Below are 20,609 nucleotides of genomic sequence, written 5' to 3'. Positions count from 1 at the left end.
ATTAACCAAACTTGTAATTGGTTAGACCCATTTTGAATGTTCTAAGAGACTATACTGCAGCATCAAAATTCAGCTGTGATTTAATCTGCTTTCCACTGACTTTCTACTGCTAAACATAAATACCAAGTTTTAAAAATCACTGCAGGTTGAAAGAAGTCTGGAAGAACATAGTCATTGCTGCTCATCAGCTTTGGTGTCTCTTTTCTATCATGCTATGAGCTCATTTGTTGTTTAAAAAAGTGTATTTTCATTTCTTCATAGAATCATTTAGGTTGGAAAAGATCTTTTAAGATCATTAACTCCATTAACCCAGTACTGCCAAGTCCACCGCTGAACAATGTTGGGGTTTTGTGGTTTTTTTTCCAGGGAGTTATTTCTTTAGAAATACTAAATCATAGCTCAGAATATATTAAATTCTTGACTAGTTCATGCCTTATCATCTGCACAGCATGTAAACACTAGGTTTTAAACATTCTTTGGTAAGATAAAGTGAAACAAAAAGTAATTGAGAATCCTCATGTTTGTGGTGAAACCCTTTCCAAAACAAACTTTTTATTTGCAACTCTTCTCCCAGTAATATGGCTTATTACTTGGGAAGCCTATTTCTTTGTTAAAATGGGTAGTATTAAAACAGACTTTGCCAGCACAGCTGTGTGAAGGAGTGATAAAGCTATGTGCTGAAGGATGTTCATGTATTGTCAGATGTGGTGGAATTCAGTTCCATCCTCCAGGGTCCCTAAGAAAAACACTCACACCTTGTATGTGAATGAATGTTGTAATAATGCTACAAAATAGGTGTTTAAACATCTAGTCAATGTGGAAGCTAAGTATTTTTTGTAAATTACTCTTGCTTGTTTCTTGTCATCTCTAAAATAATTTGCGTTCTTCTCCCTTTCTTATATAGTAATATACAACTGTACTGTGAAAACCTTATGGTAAGTTGTATATATCACAGATAATTTCAGTGGTTACAAATACTATGATTGGCTGCACTTATTATAAATTTTTCAGGGCACATAATTTTTTTTTGTGTTGGGACAGTGTGTTTGTTTGGAAATTGCTGTTCCCCTGTTAGGTTTTACAATAATGTTGGCACAGCAGATATCTCAGTTATGTAACTCAGATATGTAACAGTTTTGGACATTGCATTGTTGCATAGTTTTAGCACTATTACTGTGCTTTAAATCTAACGCAGCTATATAACTTTTAAGGGGGGAGGGTTGGAGTTTGCTGTCATTTTCACTACAACATTAATGAGAATTAAATTATGGAAGGGAAAGAAACCCTGTGATAGACTAGTGCATTATGGAAGATGGCTTGTGCAAAATAAGTGTCCGTTGCATAAATTTCCTTGCAAGTATATGCTCTGTCCCTGCAGGGATATACACAATTACTTTGTTGACTGTTGTACTATCTACAGATTCTTAAGCAGGTACTGATCAGTATGATTCATTTGCCATTTCCATTTAGGCTGGAATTTGGCAAGTGCTTTAAACTGGCAAAAGTAAGCCCTGCCGCCAGAACAAGGGCCTTTGCTGCCTGCACCATCGTTTTTCCCTGGTGTTGACATAGGATTTGTGTGACTGTGTGATGAGGTAATCAAAAAAGCCAGTGTATTTAATTCTGATCAGTTTCCCACAAACTCTGACAACGCAAAGGGCCTGGGACAAGCAACAGAGGTAAGAAATCTTTGGGTTTAGCAGAAGCAGTAAGGAGGATCCATCAGGGTGGTCTGTCTTTGCATTTGATGAATCTGATGTTTTAGCTGGACTAGCATGTAGTAAGATTAGGATGTTTACGGAAGCTGTCTTTAGCAATCTGTAAGCGCAGGTTTTTCTTCGTTCTTAGAAGAAAAGAAAAAGGGAAAAAAAGGTTGTCTCACAAAATAGAAAAGGGGGGCAAAGATCTCAAACTCTTTTCTGTTGTAAGACAATTAAATCTAGATATGCAAGGCAGACTTAATGCTGATGGATTCTATTAGAGCTGGTCGAAAATGTTCATGTAGTAGTGTTGGTTTTTCAGAATCAAGTTCAGGCAAGTTTAAACTGAGGGCATGTTTGAGCCTGATACAAGCCGGAAAGAAGCTTTTAGTATGATGTTATTACTTTTTAATTTTTTAATTTTTTTTAAAATATTCATTGCTGAATTGTTATGTTCCCCATTGCCTTTTTGTATCAATGGATTAGGAGTCTCCATGATTTTCATATTTTCTTATCTATGTGCACCCTGCAACATCTGCTGGATTTTATATCCATCATGGCCTCTGCTATAGTTTGCTTCAGTCATACCTGTAGCTTGGATAATGCAATTCCTTCCCACTTGTACATTAAAGTATACGTAGAGGTTTTTCTCTGCAAAGTTTTTCATAGTGATTCTTTCTCCAGAGATTTTTAATTCTGGTTATTTATCAATAGTAGCTCATGGCTTGTTTTAAGCATTGAGGTAGACCTAGAGTCAGTTCCAGCTGCAGTTGAAGTGACTCTTTTCCTTGGACAACCTAGAGCAGCTTACATTGGAACAGTGCTAGGCAGGATATGTCTGAGGAAGTCTTTTTTACTCTGGAAAAGCTTCCCTTTTAAAATAAAGAATTAATGTCAAGAGACGCAAGACCTATTTTCATTGTCAGTCTTTAAAAAGTAGTCTGTATTGGATGATTCCTTCACGGAATAAAGATACAGAAATTACTGTGTCCGTTCATTGTATATGTTTTGGGGTGGGAGCTTTTATCCTTTCATGCTGATGAGGAGAAATTGAAATTCAAAACAAATAAAGAAAATAGAAATTAGATTTGGATTTATTTGGGTTTTTTAATCGTTTCATGACACCGATTCAGGTTAGATGCGTTTTTACAATGAATATCTGCCCTCCCTTGAAAATGCAAAGGTGAAGCATCAGTTCATTAAACAGGCAGTGTCTCCATAGGAACTCCCTGCTGACACAAGGTGCTGTTGATGTGAGTGCAACTCCCCTCAGAATTAAGAGCTGGGTGTGTTAGGGAAGTGGGAGCTGTTAGTGTGTGTATGTGAGAATTGTTCTTTGGCATTTATAAGCAAGAGCTTTCTTTGACCTTTAAAGAAAAAAGAACCCCTTGCTACTGCGTTATTTATCACAGTGCAGCTTTTACTCTTTCAGGAGAGTAATACTGACGGGTATTTTATACATATAGACTGGTAATTGGAACTGGTTAAGGAAAAATACTGATTCTTCAGCTACAAATATTTTATGGGGAGTTTTGGTTAAACTTTTATCTCTTGCCAAGCAAGGAATGTATAATCACAAAGAAACAGTAAACCTTACTGCTAGCAGCAAGCAGAGCATTTCTCTGCAGCTGTGAATACCCTTTGTTGAAAATCCTTCCATTGCCTGCTTGAGATTGCAGGGTTGAACTGGTGTCCCTCTGAAGGAGGGAATGCTTTGGCTAGAGTATAGAAGGCTTGTCTAAAGTGTGTGCCTCATGTTTCTGCTGTTGGAACTATTACCTATAAATATGTGTGTATCTCTATAAAGTATGTATTTGAGACCAGAAATTTGAAGCTGAGGTTTCCTTATAGCATAGAGTACCTTACAGGGGGCTGGGAGAAAAGTACTTTCTGACTCCTTTTCATTACAGCACTACCCACACAATACCAACACCAAAATCTAAAGATGGTCCTGAAACAGAGATTTGAAGCTGGGCTTTCAGCATGTTAAACTAGCTTCCTCTAAGTGTAAGGCAGTTCAGAGTATGAAAGTGTGACTATGAGAGGAGTGTTGCACCTGGCTCTCTTTTTCTTATTGTGGCTGTAAGATTTTAAAAGTTGTTGATTTATTTTGTGCATGAATTGAGTCACTTCATAATCTTGAAACTTTTGCAGGCAGGACAGTGAAACTGATTCCTGTCCAATTGTTCTGACTGTGTGACGGCAAATACACAGACAATAGTTGTCCTCATGAATTTTTAGGATAGCTTTACTGAATGTTTCTTTTTTCCCTCCCTTCAGATTTGTCACGGAACAGACTGTCAGAGCTTCCAGCAGAAGCATGTCACTTCGTCTCCCTCGAGAGTCTTAATTTGTACCAGAACTGCATTCGGTATATCCCAGAGGCTGTTTTGAACTTGCAGTCTTTAACATTTCTAAATATCAGGTAACAATGGTCTTAGTCTACTGATGTTAAAGCAATATTTCTAGGTTTATAAATTTTGATGCATACATAAGTAATGCTAACGTGGTATGGTAATCATCTTGTTGTTATACTGTATGTCATTGAATCAAAGCAACCTGAACCAGTCTTGCCCACTTCGGTGGATCAGGGAACATGAGGATTAAGCAGTAGCTTGTAGAACTGGAGTATAAGAAGAAAGCTTATTCCAACTTAAAGGGCTCACAAAATAAATTCCGGTAGTTTTCATGTGAAATACAGGCATGTAGACTGAAAAGAGGTGATAGGGCTTTTGTATAGTCTTTACAATTAAACTCTCAGCAGCTGAATAAGGCTTGTGCGATTTCCCTGTACCTTCACTGTGCTGGTGGCTTTTAAAGATGTGTCTCAAGCATTAACACTTCTCTGTCAGCTTTAAAAGTTAATTGCTGCAACTTAGCCTGTTGATGAAATTCGACTGGGTACAGCATCCTCCATTTGTAGAAGGTCTTTTAAGAGGTGTGGGAATTCCCTTGTCACAAATTGGCAGTGCTATCAACCAAGAACAACTTCAGGCTGTTTCCTTCTGGTCTTATGCTTCTGACAATTTAGTATACTTACGTTTCTTGATGATGGTGAGAATTGTAGTAATAGGATATGAATCAGGTATGGGTTTCCTATTGCTATGATCTCTAGTAGATGCAGTCCAATTATTATCCTTTTGAAAGCTGCTGTTGGTTCACCTACTGCTCAGAACTTTTGTTATTGCTTTAATAGCAGGGAAATCTGGGTTTCAAGCATGAAAAAAGTACAGCAGCATATTTTGCTAAATGTCAACATCTGATCAAAGCCTTATTTAAGATTCTAGTAACTTTCTTTCAAATCATCCAGTCACTGCTCCTTGTTATGTTTTATTTTTAAAGGGAATCTTTCTCTTCTACAATCCATGCTCACCCTGCCTGATTCTCATCTGAGGTTATGGTTCAGTCATATGACCACGTATTTGCTTTAATAGTAGTTTATTATGAAATGTCCAAGCCTGGGTTTTGGAATAGTGAAATCCATCATACGAAGGTTTTTGATCCACATGACTTAGTTAGAAATATATTTTAAAAATTCAGTAAGTAATGACTTTATGGCATTTTGCACGTGCTGACCTGCAATACTTACTACCTATCAGAAGGACTTTTGGACTTTGTTCAAACATACTCATTTGTGACAGAGGGTGACAGGTTATCAGAAGCATCTGAAAGGGCATGAAAATATCATATTCCCCAGCACTGAGTTCGAAAGCATCTGATCAGTGTTGGTACTTGATATTCAGAGTTTGTTCACATATAACTAGATAAAGCAAGTAATAAAGAACGATTTCATGGAACGACTTTCACGGTAACTGTATAAAAACTGAGTTGATAATTGGAGTGTGCTTTTTGTATGCATCTTTCATTGCATTAAAATGTGAGGTGATTTCTCAGTAGAGTTCTGATGCCTTTGCTTTCTTTCTGTCCAAAAAGTCGAAATCAACTTTCAACATTGCCAGTACACCTCTGTAGTCTACCACTAAAAGTCTTGATAGCAAGTAATAATAAGTTGGTTTCAATACCTGAAGAAATTGGACAGCTCAGACAGCTGACAGAGCTTGTGAGTATACAGTTATTTTTTAACTATTACTCTTCAATCTTTAGTTTTTAATCGATGTGTTGAATGGATTCAGAGGTGCTTCAGAATAAATCACAGTTTTTTAAACTGATCAAAATAATGCAGTAATTAGGATGCTCTCCAGGCATGTGCAAGATCAACATCCTGTTTTTCATTCTGCTGAGAACTTTGTGATTGTAAACCAGTCACTCGTATGCAATGGCAAGTTAATTAAGTCTGCTCTTAGCCTAAGGGAGATTTCTATCTGCCATAATATCTCTTAACTATGTTCTGACTTTTTATAGAGGTGTTAGAAAAGAGTTTGAAATACTCTGAGATTTTAAAAAAAAATTATGTGAGGAAAATATGCCTTGTACTGGAGAGCAAATGATCCATGTCAGTTTAACTAACAGTCTTCCCTAGTTTTGAAAGGAAGGCTGGATGGAATTAGAGCTCTTGGTGCATTTGTTTGTGATAAGAAGCTTTTATACAGCAAGCGGTGCTGTCTCAAATAATGTGGAATAACTTGAACGAGGTAACTTGAAATAACCAGAATGCTTAATCTTTTAAAGCTTTTATTTCCCCCTGTATTTAACATGAGAATAATGCTTCATATCAGCAATGAGATTTAATGAATATAAGGATCTTAGGTGTTACATAAATAGTTGTTTCTTTCAGTCCCTAAAGTGCTACATATTTTAGTTAGAGTTTTACTAGTCAGTGGTAACTCATTCTTTACTCTTGCTTTGTAGGATGTGAGTTGTAATGAAATACAGACAATACCTCCACAGATTGGCAATCTGGAATCCTTGCGGGACCTAAATGTCAGAAGAAATAATTTGGTGCGTTTACCTGAAGGTGAGATGAAGGCTGTCAGTTATAACAGCAGAAACATCAAGTACTACTTTATTTTCAGTATCTTTTTCTTCCCCTGAGAGCTAGAAGCAGTGTACTTAATTATTTTGTAAAACACATATTTTTATACTTTTGCTTTTTTAAAATACTCTTTTAATCAGCAGATTAAAATTGTCTGTTTATTTTTCTATCTCCAGAGCTTGCTGAGTTGCCTTTGATTCGCTTAGATTTCTCCTGCAATAAAATAACAACAATACCAGTTTGCTACAGGAACCTCAGACATCTGCAGACCATCATGTTAGAGAACAACCCTCTCCAGTCACCCCCTGCACAGGTAAACTGCAGCTAGGAATTCAAATGCCTAGTTCAGCTAAAAAGAGCAGAACGAATGTAAAAGCTGAAGGATACAAACTTTACAAACCTTATTTAAGAACAAGAGGACTTTAAATTTTGTATTGTCTAAAAGTGTTAAATATACAGCATAGCTTGAAAAATCCCTTTTTCTTCTTTTACTTTACTGTATTAGTAGTCTCACCTATGGGATATTGCTAAGAATTCCACTGTTAGCATTGTACTAATGTTAGCTGAACATGTCTGCTTTCAGTGTAGGAGAGAGGAAGCTGTGTTAGGCAAGACTGATTTTGTGCCACTCAAGTGTCAGAATTTTCACTGAGGCCTCAGTGCTGCTGGTTCACTTTGCAGCAGAGTGCTCAAGTTAGCCTTTGAGCTACAAACTGCAACATGGTTAGTGACTAATTTGATTTTTAAAGTGGGTATGTAAGCCCTTGACTATTACAGGTTCCACTGTGAGCTGCTGCTTCTGAGTCAAGAGTGAAACTTGCTAGGACCTGTAGTTTCAGTGGGGTTTTGCCTCCCTTTTGAAAGCAAAGACAGCTGTTACTGGCTTCATTCACTTTAAATTTGAGCTTGCTTTGGCAGTCTGCCACTGCCATTCAAAGCTGGCCATGGGTGGGATGCATCTGTTCTGATGCCAAGGATATAAATTCTAGTATTTGTAAATGCTTATGTCTTGTTTGCATGACGAAATTTCAGCATCCAGCTGACAAAGTTGCATGCAGAGCAGATGTACCTGGAGGACAGCTTCCATTTGTCTATCATGGGCATTCTGTGATGCTCCACTATAGCTGTTTCTCTAAAATGCAGTGAGATTAGAAGAAAAGATGTATTGGTTGACATAAATGTGCTCGTTTATTATTCTCAACTACAGGTTAAATGTCTGTAGAGTACTTTGAAAATGTATTGTCAAATTATAGTTATGTAATCTTTAAATTTGTTTTTTTTTTTTTTTCTAAGATATGTATAAAAGGAAAAATTCACATATTTAAATACCTGAACATAGAGGCATGCAAGATAGCTCCAGACTTGCCTGATTATGATAGGAGACCCATGGGATTTGGATCTTGGTAAGTTTGGCACAATGCAAGTTCCTAGTTTTGATGATGATGATCAGGAAAATTTTGTCAGTCACCAGAGTTTTTAAAATAAATAGATCCAAGAATTATTCTTTGGTAAGTGCGTTGATGGAGGTGGCTTTGAAGAATATAATTTGTGTTGTCTCATGGTGCATTCTAGCAAGGTACCACTGTGTAAGAAGTGAGGAGCAGTTCAGAAAACCTGGGCAATATCATATGAAAGGCAGTGTTACAGTTGATACACAGTAAGAAAAGAGTGTTGGTATCTTCACAGTACAGGGGGTGTGCTCTTGTGGTGTTAACAGGCGTGTTCAGTTTATAAGATCTTAATATTTTCCACATATTTACTGAAGTATATCCCTGCTGTGATTTTTAACCTTTTGTACAGAATTTTTTAACTGCTGTGCTCAAACTGCAGGTGTAAGTGGTAATCTCCACCCCATTAGTAAACTGTTATTTTTGGCAAGCTTTCACTTGGCACTGTTGCTTAGCATTGTAACACAAATAATGCAACAGTCAGCCATATCAGCTGCTAAATTAAGATGTCTAGAGAAAAACAGGAGTTAAGATTTATTTCTGTTACTTGATATAGAAGAAAAGGGAGTCAGTCAAGTATGAAACTAAATATATACGAAAATTACCTCAGTCATCTTGGAAGGTGGTAATAAGGTGTGGAGGAGTAAGTTGCTAAGGGATGTACCGCTGTCTTAGCAGCAATAAAACACAAATCAGAGGGCCTCACAATAAATCATCATGAGTCAGATTTGTGAAGAAGAATTTGCATGAGGGACTGACAGAGGGATTCCTCATCAGCACTGGATGTTTTAAATTATTTTTCTGGATGAGGTCAGCATATGAGCATTTTTGAGTGTTACTCAGTTTCCTAGAGTATAAGCTGTTGCAGATGGTTTCTGCATGATACCGAAGATACTGTCCTATTACTGAAAGGGAATGTCTGCTCTAAGTGAAAGGGAAAGGCTCTAAGTGATGAAATGTCACGATCTGTTTATCTCTAGCATAATTTGTTTATTTTTTTAAGAGAAGGTCCAACAAAATCAGTGGGCTGTGTGCTTACTAATGTCCAGAGTTGTATATTACTATGGAAGTTTTCATTAATTACTGTTGTGAAATGAGAAGAATTAATGTATTTTAATCTTAGCTTGGGTTTATGAATGTAAAAACAAGTACAGAAATGGTTGAGGATGCTTTCTCTAGAGTTGCTTCCAGATTTAGCTGTATGAAATGAGCTTCAGCTGGCTTTCCTTTGGCTGTATTTCCATCCCCAAGAGGCCATAAGAGCTGGTGATAGAATTATTTGTTGTTACGGTGCTGTTTAGGGCATTTAGTGTTGCAGGTGGTTCTTCCTGTCTTCATGTGCCTATGGAAGAACTGTCCATGGATTAGAGTACACATTAGGAGAAAATGGTAGAAAGACCCAGAGGAAGAGAGGATCCTAAATTATTTTATTCTTCTGGTACTTGGGATGAGAAAAAAGCATTCAGCTACAATACAGTTAATATTTCTGGCAAGTCACAAGAGCTTTATTTTTGTTATCTTCAAGGGTGACCAGCAGAAATAAGATACCAGTCAGTACACCTAGACTTTGTTGCTGTTTTATCTTATAAGCTAGGTAAAATACTATGGAGGTTGAGAATCCAAAACTGAATGTGGAGATTCTTAAAGTTTAAGGAAGTTTGAGTTGTGCTGTGAGTTCACTCTTGATCAAACATTTTTTAATAGCAAAGTTGTTAATATTGCTAATAAAACAAGATACTCTGAAACATTATGGCAGAAGGTGTGGTTTGGAGGTTCTAGTGCAGCTAATTATTTGTTTTAGCCTTGTCAAATTACATCAAACTGTTTTACCAGAGTGAAATATTTTCTGTAACAATCCTTTTCTAAACACAAGCTATGTGAAATTTGTCTTGCAGCAGGTTTTGATCTGCTGCAGTCAGTCCCTCGTGCAACACTTCAGGTTAGTGTTGAAGCGAACATGATTGAGAGGAGGCAGAACTGCTGAAGCTGTGCAGTAATTCGTTTGGCACTGAGGCAGGCTGGTACAGTCTGGAATTAGAAGGTTTAAAATATGAAGTATTCGTGCACAAACCAGTGTAGTGGATATTCTGGGACTTGCACAACTGTTCTTTCAGGAGGTAAAAATAGGTGGTTTAGTGTGGCTTTGGAGGCATGTCTTTGAAATCTTGTCAAGTGTTGCCTTTCCTTTAGCAGCTGACCTTATGAGTTGTATAGCTTCTTGTCCTTTGATTTCAGACCTTATATTACTTCTTGGGTAAGTTGTAGTTGCCCCAAAATGCTCTGATCTATCCAAATGCCTAATTGTTGTTCCTTGTAGCTGGTTGGTTGAGGGGGAATAATCATCTTAAGTCTTAGCAGATTTCAGGATGGCTGCTGTATGATTATAAACATGTGAAGTGTGCAGCATTGAATAAGCTGGTTTTAGGTGTGAGAGCTGGGGAGAGAGAAAACAGCTTTCATGTTAAAAAGGAGAAGAGTCCTGGTAACAGTGATCATGCATTATTGAGGCTCCAGATAACCTTAGTGTTAGATGCTTTTCAAAATCTCTATTTGAAAAGGAAGGCTAAAAGCAGAAAATTTGTATCAACATACTTCCCCATTTTGGGGGGAGGTAGCCAAGCAGTCGCTTTGATGCTCTTCGATTTGCAATAATTGTTCAACTTACAAACAGGGTTCTGAGGACATTCTGAAAATATCAGTGCATTTAAAATGGAATTATACTGCAGATGGATTTTTCTTTTCTCTGACCTGTGTTTTAAATCCAATGTTTAAGTACTGTGAACTGTTAGCATAAGTATTGTTCTGTTGTCAGTGATTCAAGTTAATAGTTCTTTAACTGCATTGGGCAATTTCATGGTCATTCTTTTTCCTTCCGCACCCAAAAGAAGGGAGTTGTTTTTTCTTTCCCCTTTTTTTCTTTAAAGGGGTTTACTATGCAGATGACCTTTCTGATCAAATACAGGGCTATAAAGGTGTAACTCTTGCATTAATCAAAATTCCATGCAGATACAAAGGCTTGTCTTTTGGTGTAGCAGATGCATAGTCTTAACATTTCTCATCTGTAGCCCTCTATCCCTCCTCCTTTTTGTTGCTATTTTGTGTCTATCTGAAAATTAAAATACCCAAAATAATAGTCACTGTTCTACAAAGTCCTATGCACGCATACAGTGCCGCAATAATAATAATAATAACAATTGAACATAAGTATTTCCTTAAAGGGAGATTTTAGAGGGAGCAACAACTTGAGAGTAATACCAGTGAGAAAATGACTTGCAATTTAGTTGTTATGGAGTGAAGCGATTAGCTTCCTGAAATTCATTCTTCCTTGTGTATTATGTAGTAATTACTGCTGCAGTTCTCCCTGGGGCATCGAGTGCCAGCAGGACAGTTGAGCCATTGTGAAATGCCATCTGCAGTGGATCAGACAAGTCCCATTGTCTCTTACTGCAGCTATCTGCGGCAGTTGCCAGACTTGACATCTGTGATGGCTGTGCTGCTGAATTATGTTGTTTCTAAGCCCAGAAACTTAGAGAACTGTATGGCTGTTTGGTTACGTGTATTGTTAACGCTAGGCACATACCTAATGCCTTTGTCTAGACATGTCATTGACAAAGTCAGGCTTTGCAGATGAAAAGTGTACTTCTATATTTATTATATTATGAAGTCTATTTATTTATATTATGAAGTATCTGAAATACTGTCCAGCTTAGTCCACAGTTTCTTAGGTAGGTACTTATGATACAGAAGATAGTTATGTAATGCATTCTGTGTACTATTGTGTAGAAATAGTATATTCCGTATTTTTTAGTAATTCTGCATGGATTTATGCTTGCCTATGAAAAAGTTTGAGGGACAGTGTTTTTCAACCAGAACACAAGAGTAGCAGAAAAAGTTTGACCTGTTAAACAACAGTGAAAGAACAGACCACTTTTGCAGATTTCTTTGACATAATTCCTGTTTGGGAAGTGTTTGAAGTGTGGATATATACTGTGGATCAGATTTGCTTTTAAAATACTAGGCAGTGGCAGGTGGGCAGCTGACTGACAAATATGTTTGTAGCTGTAAGCACGTGCCTCTTGTTCTATGTGGCAAATGCAGTATGATGCTTTCTAATACGCTGAGCTTGTGAACGTGCTCAGCTGTGCTAGGTAGTTTATTCTGCTTTTGTCCTATAATAGCGGAGAAGCTTTTGGTGGTGTTCATATTACAGTAACTAAAACTGTGTGTTTGACAGCCATGAGGAACTCTATTCCAGTCGTCCGTATGGAGCACTTGATTCTGGCTTCAATAGTGTGGACAGCGGAGACAAAAGATGGTCAGGGAATGAAGTAAGTGTTGCAGCTTTATTTCTGTGAGTACAGTATTGTACAGGAAAGAGAACTAATAAGTATACATCTGGAAGCATATCCAATAGGTGGCATGTGTATGCTAGCATGCAGGTTGCCTTGAGTCAAAACTATTTGTTGTTTTGTTGGAGAAAAACAAGCATAATTTTATACAGGATGGATACAAAGGTGGAAATAATAAGAGAAATTCATAAAACAGTGCATGACATGACATTAATTTGCTGGAACATAAAAGATGAGAAAAATGGATTTCCTAATTTAAAAAAAAAGCTTATAACTATCATATTACAATGCTGAGCCAACTACAATTATTCACAAGTAGTTATTTCAATACCATAAATCTGAATGTGAAAATTAAGCTTCAGAAATCAGATGGAAACTTTGTCTTCTTTCTTTGCAGATTGTTTCAAATGTTAAAATCTCTTTGCCAGTTTGAAGCAGCAAAATGGGATCTCTTAGCAAGGAGTTTGTCAATTATTCTTCCTGGGAGGAAGCTGTGTTTTCCTCTTGGGACAACTAGAAAAGGCAGTAGCCAAAACCTAAAGTGTTTCAGTCAGCTATACTCTGTATGCCTGCTTGCACTCCTAGTTTGGTTTTTGAGAAGATTCTAGGAGTTTCCATCCTGGGATGTTTTCAAACACTTGTAGATATTGCAGACAAAACTGTAGGCGAGCTGAGTTTTTTAGGAAAGTGTAATTATATGTTTTTAAAACCTGTATATTTACTTATATATAAACTATAGCTGTATTTTGCTTTAGGTTAGTGTTTTGTAGGTGCAAAACAGGACAGTTGAAGTAAAAACACAAACCAAGAGGTAGTAGCTTGCAAGATGACGTTTCTGAAGAAAAGTGGTTTTTGTCTTCACTGTTTGCTTTTTAAAGCCAACAGATGAGTTCTCAGATCTCCCTTTACGTGTGGCCGAGATCACTAAAGAACAGAGACTGCGAAGAGAAAGTCAGTATCAAGAAAATCGAGGGAACACAGTCGTAACTAATGGTGGAGGTAAATAGTGATCATTGGTTAACAGTATTTATTGTCATCATTATTAAAGTTCTAGAATATTTGCAATAAGTAGGAGGTTGTCTACAGAGGGGAAAAAAGAGAAAGATCTAGGTGGAATTATACAAAAACGCTGTTGTGTAAACAATGTAAAAACGCTGTTGTATCAAGGATGTTACAAGGCAAAATCAAATAGCATCAGAATTAGGATTATCTTGGAAATGGTGTGACAGCTACTGCATATATGCAATGTTAAAGTCTCCAACTGCTTTTAACAGTATTTTGGAATCTTGAATTTTGGTGCATGGAGTTTTGCTGCTTGAACACTTGGGGAAAATTCACAGCAGTAGTAAATTGCCAGTGCTCTGTGCCAGTTGCTGTCAAAATGGGATGAGCATCTTTATCAGGGAATTTTGTATTTCCAAGTAGCAAAAGTGCCTCATTCAGCAGTCGAGTTTTAATCCAAACCTGCATACCATCTAGGAGGGACTGGTATTTATGAGTGACATTGCTGTTTTGTACTTTCTCAATTGGTTGTTCTGCAGTCGTACAGTAGCACCCTCATATTTGTTCAAGAGGTGATAATGCTTTCCATGTTTCTTGATCTCCACAGTCCTTCTCTATTTTAACTTCCAATAATCTGCTGCTACCACTGTCTCCTCTTGTTTATATGTCCCAATTTTAGTATTGTTCCAAGTTTTTTTCAGTCATTCCCCATTCTCCATTTTTCTGCACTACTTATTGTTAGATCTCATCCCCTTATACTTTGATTAATTTTTCTTCTTTTTCAGCTGCTTCCTGTTTTCCATTTCCCCTAATGGCTACAGTTCATATTCTCTGAGTGTCACTCTTCTCAGCTATTTTTAATCTTCCATGCCCAACTCCCACTTTTTCTTCTCTCCTCCTCCCTCTCTTTATCTTTTGCCATCTTCTTTTCTTGGCCTTATTCTTCTCTGCCACAATATTTTGTTTTCTTTGACACATTTGAGAAACTTGTTGGTTGACTCACACTCTTTTACATGTTAATGGACAAAAAATTCCTTTCAAACAGTTAAAATCTGGTAAAGTTAGAAGAATTGAAGACATGGTGTCATGGGAAGCTCTGGGCAGCCTTAATAACAGGTAGTGCTGCCAGCTCTGCCTCCAAGACTAACTTTATTTTGTTCTTTGGGTTTTGTACATCAGAGATTTCAAAATGTTTCACTAGGCTTTTAAGATGGAGTACAGTCATTTCATGAGTAGGAGTATATGAGAGGGGCACAAGCTGTAGCATGTGGCTGTCAGCGATCCAGGAGATGCTTTCCAATTTTGTGTTCCTAACACAGATACTAATGTCTTTCACCCTCTTCTGTATTACTGTTAATGTTATTTAAGTTTAATGAGCAAGGCTGGAAAGAAGGGTGTTGTGTTTTGTTTTGTTTTCTTGGGTTTTTTTTAAGATTTGAAACTGAGATGGAGATCTAAAGAAGCCAGAGTATATAGGAATGCTATTTTGGATGGTTGTAGTAGCAGAGGAGGTGGCTTTGGCAGTAACAGTTGCTAGATTGTGTGGTGAGGCAAAGAGAAGTCTGTTTTAGACAAGCAGGAAAGGGGCGGAGGAGTAGAAAAAGAATGTCTGCAAGAGAGTCTGGAGCAAGTTTGGGGAGTTTTAGGAAAAAACAAGCTCTAGTGCTCAGAAAGGGAGCTTATACTTTCCCCTGGATCCCCAGCACAGCATTTTTCAGCAGGATGATTTGTTCAATGTCATGACCCTCAGAATCCCTGGGCAGAATGTGTAAAAGCAGTGACAAGTGAAAAAATTGCCCTACATAATATCATCCACACAAGGGAAAATCAATGCTAGCCAAACTGTGCTATTTCTTGCTCTCGTTTCAATAGTTCCCAGTGCCTTTGTTTGTTTGTTTTTATAAAAAAAGTGCAGGTGCTTTTCTGTTGTTTTAGAGGGGGTTTGTTGCTTTCTGTACTGCCCTTTATGTCCACATAGACTTTTTATATTTATTGCATTTTATCCACATGACTTAGACATGCTGCCCTCTGTTTTGTTGTCATAGTAGTAAAAATAATAGAAGTATCTGTCTCATCCATTCAATTTTTTCTGACAGAGATTAATTAGAACCAAGAGAAATTATTCAAAATGTGCACGAATCATTGTACAGTCGGGGTGTTAGCTGACAGATTTTGATTGGTAGGTTTTGGTATTGAAAAAAAAAAACAGTATTTTTCAGTCACTGAAAAAGTATCTGTGGCTAGCAATATAAAACTATGTGCTTGATACATGTTTCTCATTGCTTCTTAAAAAGCGTAAGTTTTATCATTATTAAATCAAAATTTGATGTTTAACAAATGTTAGTGGGCCTGGCAAAATCCAAGAGCGCTTAGGCTGAGCTTTCCCAGATGGAAGAAAAACAGTAGGGCCTTAGTTCCTGACATTGCTTTTTTTGTTGGGATTTTCCTCTCCTATTGGTTATCTAATTATGGGTGTTTTCTTTGTGTATGTGTTCAAGTGGAACATGATCTCGATCAGATCGACTATATTGATAGCTGTGCCACAGAAGAGGAGGAGGAGGAGGTGAGGCAACCCAAGTGCATGGACTCAGACAGCCTCAGCTTACAATTCATGGCATATATTGACCAGCGGCGAATCTCTAATGAGGTGGTGCTTTTACTTAAATTAGTTAAATTCATACACCCCAGGAAAGCCTTTGTGATGGTATTAATGCTTCTTGTCCTCAGAGGTTTTCTTTTTTGTATGTTTTAAATAAAAATATAAAAAAATTAGGTCTGCTCTGGAGGAAGGGCACAGTGTTGAGCTTTGTGCAGGGTCAGAGTTGGAGTGTTAAGCTGCTCCCAGGTGCCCTTTGGGATATGTGGAGTAAGTCTAAAGCAGCCACGCTTTTCCTATCATGTGGGTTCTTGCAAGTTTGTGCTTTAGGTGTGTGTGAAGTAAATGGTTTTTCGAAAGGAGTGCTGTCTTCAAAAAACATGGAAGTTGATGCTTTATTTGGTAGTATGAATATATACTGTCTTTCTCAAGGTTGAAAACTGTTGATTTTTAGCAGTGTAAAGATTTAGTACAGGAACTTTGCAACTCCACTGATTTGGCTGTTCTTGTTGATTATAAGTTATTTGCCAGTAAACTCAACTTCCTGAGCATCCATTTTAAGTTTAGACTAACTTTTCAGAAAGCCTACTCTTTGCAGAGAACAGCTTCTTTCTTACTGTTGAGCAAGGCTCTGAACCCATGGGTACAGACTTGGTTGTGTATATAGTTGCCTTTCTGAATGGAAACTGCCATCTTTATTTTCAGATAAACCTGGCATGAAACTGTTCTCAGTCGGTAAAAGTATACAGTTGAATGAATAATAAGTAAAATTATTGCTAGATAGGTTCGAAAGTTCTCAGAATAGCTTTTTACAAATGTCTAGAAACAGGTGTGAATAACTTTGGACATTGCCCTGTTTTCTTTCACAGAAAAAAAAGAAATATAAAAAGAGGACAAGCTTAGCATATATTAGCCTAATAATAGCTGCTTCTATTGATTGCTTACTATATCCAAGTGTTGTCCTGGCACAGGCAAGTGCAGTGATTCCAGTAAAGTTACTGTCACTTTTCTTTAGCTCATGTCATTTCATTGTTTTCTAGCTGCACAGGAATTAGTATGTGCTTTAATAAAACTCACTGGAGTTGCTTTGAAATAGTATGAATTGCCAAAACCTCTTTGGAGCTTAACTCTACGTATCTTCTAAGTGATATTAATTATTTTCTACCTACATGTACTTCTCTGCATGATTTACTTAATAGTGGAAGTTTTTTATCAGTGGGCATATTTAATCTTGAAACTGAAGTTTTTTTAAATTAGAGGAAAAAATGAAAGTGAGCTTGCCTAGCTGGAAATGATCATTCCTGAATTTATTTTTTTGTCCTCCTTTCTGAGGTATTTTGAATAGCAGTAGTTAGAATGTAGCTCTGCTAAGAGATTCTTTGACATTAATGTACAGCTTTCCAAATAAGTTGCTGACCTAAGTCGTCTTTGTTATTTTGTTTAGGGCTCACCGGTAAAGCCTGCATCCCTCAGAGAATTTCAGAGAACAGAGGATACAAGACGATATTTACATCAGAACAGGTAAGAATATGCGTTAACAGTAATTTTATCTAAAGTTTCAGGATGAATACAGCGCATGTATTTACTGAATGTGTTTAGAAAATGAAGTTGTTTTCTGTTCCTTCACCAGAAACATGTGTGGCACTTTATTTTTAAATTATTGCTCCAGTTTAGAAATTTATATTCCAACAGTGGGAGTGACCAAAAGGTATGGCTGTTCTAGGCCAGTGCTTAGTTATAAATCAGTCAGTTAAATCTGCGAAATTAAAGTGTATACTTTTTAAACTGATTTCATGTCTGCTTCTGATTAGTTTGTGCTTTGATTAAATAGTTTATGTAAGCTATATTACATAAAAGACAGAAGGGATAAACATACTTGCACTACAGGTTTAGGGAAAGAATAAAGAGTTACTATGGGGTATCTGATGTATTGGTCACATTCTTGGTTGAGTCTTGGTAGCTGTAGTACTGGGGGGGTTAGTTTAATTAAAAATGTGTGTTTCTGTGCCATAATCATGAACTTACATCAGAGGAGGAAAGGATAGAAGGGGAGTCAGTTCTGAAAACAGGTTGCTTATTTTAACGAGGTAGACTTTTTGAATTATGTCCATAATTCCTCCACTTGGCTTATTGGAGGGAATGGTAATCTGTAAGATGTTGGACAGAATATAAATGAGGTGGCTAGGTTTGAGAAAAGACTGTTGTGTGTGTAGTTGAAAGAACAGAAGATAAGCAAATGTCTAGTTTCTTGCTAATGGAACCAAAATCAGAATTGATAGAACCTTTAATATGCCATTGAAGCATTCTGGTATTCTGTGGAGTGAAAGTGAATATGGAAGGACTCGGCAGAAAACCAGCTCAATTACTAGGAATGTTAAAAAAAAAAGACAACTGCTAGCTTTAAGTATGTCATTACTTAAGCTGTCAGTAGAAATTAATTTTTAATGGCATTTCAAAATGGTAATGAAAGAGGAAATGAAATTAAGAATAGTGTGTAAATTTTTCCAGTTTTGGCAACATTTGAGTAAGCATTTTGAAATGTGCAGTAAATGGGCAGCTGCAGTAGCTGTACTGATTATAAAGGAGGGTAAGTCCTTCAGTATATATCAGCATTCCTTATCCTGTAGTGTCTGCAGGTAAGGCATGAAATAATAAAGCAGTCTGACTTGTTCTCCCTGAGTAAAGTGAGTGCTCTTGGTTTGAAAAACTGGGAGGAAGTGTGGTGTGTGTGTGTTTGTTTATTTTTCTATTTGAACATTTCTGGTCAACATGGAAATAATTAGATTTTATGAACACTGGATTCCATGAAATAATAGAAGGCTAGTTAGCCGTGAGAGAGCTGCTGTTGACGTAAGCCAGATTTTAGTGATAAAGGAAGTTGTAGCTCACTAGGATATCCAGTGTTTTCAAAATGTATGGCAGCAGATCTTCATGCAGAAGTAGTTAATCAACGACCCAAATGAATTATAGCTTATTCATATTAAGCTGCATCAGAGTGAGATTCTTAATTAGGCACTAAAAACAGGTCATACTGTCATTGCCTTCAAAATTGTGTAAAAACAGCCATATGACAATGAGTAATTTTTTATATTTTAAGCTTCTATTAGTCAAATATTTTATTTGTGGCAACCACAAGCTGTAAATAGCTTCCACAATAATTGTGTGCAAATGCCTTGGCAGGCAGGCAGACCCCTTTTTTTTTCTTTTTTTTTTTCCCCTTCAGCATGATTGAGCCATTAAAACTCTTTAGAGTTGGATGTAATGCAAACTTAATCTCAAGAGTACTTACATTAGCTGATTCAATGCAGTAAATACAGTTTGTGCTTCTGGACAGACTGTGGTGCATTCCTGGTGCAACAAAGCTGTGTGTATTCTGGTCTGAATATGCTTCTTGGCACTCAGTTGAACCCAGTCCTGTCTGTTCAAAACAGCACAGTAATGGATTTGTCATGTGTGTTAGTGTTAATTCAAGTAACAGAGGAGACCTGTAGCTTATGGGTCTTCCACATCTCTTAAGCTTCTCTGTGCAGAATGGGTAAAAAGTCTACATGCAGGCAGCAGGACTGACTTTTTTGGAAATGCATTGGTAAGGGTGGCACTATTCCATAGTTGCCCCAGAAGCGAAGGAGTCTAGGCTGTCAAGAGTAAGCTACTCAATTCCCATCAACTTTCTTTCTAGGCACCAACATGGCAGGGAACATGCTGTAGACTGTGGACCTTGGGAATTGTTTCAGTGCTAACAGCTGCCTTCTGGCAAAGAACTGGCTGCAAAATTTTTATTGTTGACATGACGGACAAGAAACATCAGTTATTGTTTATCTTGTGACTTTGATGGCTTGTATCACTGACAGGAAGTCATCACATGATTGGTGAAGTGAGCAGATTTGTTCTGAAAATATCAGAGGGTACTAACGTTTACAAATAATCCTGTCCCTGACAGAGCAGAATAAGGTCTACAAAAACCAGAAAACAGCCTTGAAAGAGAGGTTCCAAGTTTGTGTATTTTGAAACCATTGTTAATCAAGTTACCTTTATTTAATTATGAACTGCAGTAGTTGTGATCTGACTTGGTATCACAATATGGTTTCTTTAGCCATCCTAAATTTCACCTTTTTGGTTATCTGAAGCTAATTGCCTAGGCAGTTACTATTAGAAAAACAGGTGTAATCTAGAGAAAAATTAATCTGACAGTAGTTTATATGCATCAATGGCCAATCCTCCTTCTACTTGGTGTTCACCTGCAGGGATACTGATGAATTACGAAGACCTGAAACTCTAAATTTGGTGCAGGACAGAGAGCATCACCAAGTACTAAGGAGTTGTATGGACAGGACAGAGAGGTAGGGAATAGAAACATATAGTTTCTACCGATTAATTTGTATTCCCACACACACACCCCAAATAACCACAGTAACCAGTTGTTCCTCTAAAAGAGGATCATCTGAAAAGTTCCTGGATTGGTTACTTAACCAGCTCTTAGAGAATGGGTATAAAGTACTGAGTATCTCAATGTAATAGGCCAAACGTACAATCCCATTGGTACATTTTGAGCTATAGAAAAAAATTATCACAATTCAGGAG

At 37.2% G+C, this 20,609-nt stretch overlaps 1 protein-coding gene across 10 annotated transcripts in view; it reads left to right on the top strand.

Moving 5' to 3' along the window:
• LRCH3 (leucine rich repeats and calponin homology domain containing 3) overlaps nucleotides 1–20,609 on the top strand; it is a 68,439-nt gene that overhangs the window by 24,471 nt on the left and 23,359 nt on the right. For 6 of the 10 annotated variants that reach the window (XM_080409346.1, XM_080409353.1, XM_080409352.1 and 3 more), the window contains exons 2-11: nucleotides 3,981–4,125; nucleotides 5,634–5,760; nucleotides 6,510–6,615; nucleotides 6,810–6,946; nucleotides 7,927–8,036; nucleotides 12,316–12,409; nucleotides 13,309–13,429; nucleotides 15,931–16,079; nucleotides 17,473–17,549; nucleotides 20,273–20,368. In XM_080409346.1, the coding sequence (XP_080265472.1) occupies nucleotides 3,981–4,125; nucleotides 5,634–5,760; nucleotides 6,510–6,615; nucleotides 6,810–6,946; nucleotides 7,927–8,036; nucleotides 12,316–12,409; nucleotides 13,309–13,429; nucleotides 15,931–16,079; nucleotides 17,473–17,549; nucleotides 20,273–20,368 (1,162 nt within the window). The remainder of the gene's footprint in view (nucleotides 1–3,980; nucleotides 4,126–5,633; nucleotides 5,761–6,509; nucleotides 6,616–6,809; nucleotides 6,947–7,926; nucleotides 8,037–12,315; nucleotides 12,410–13,308; nucleotides 13,430–15,930; nucleotides 16,080–17,472; nucleotides 17,550–20,272; nucleotides 20,369–20,609) is intronic. The other 4 variants (XM_080409345.1, XM_080409348.1, XM_080409347.1 and 1 more) reach the window with 3 other exon arrangements.

Source organism: Falco punctatus (genome assembly GCF_963210335.1).
Source record: "Falco punctatus genome assembly, chromosome: 13".
Taxonomy (NCBI): Eukaryota; Metazoa; Chordata; class Aves; order Falconiformes; family Falconidae; genus Falco; species Falco punctatus.
The sequence above is the reverse complement of the archived record's forward strand: the minus strand, read 5'-3'. Positions and strand labels throughout refer to the sequence as shown.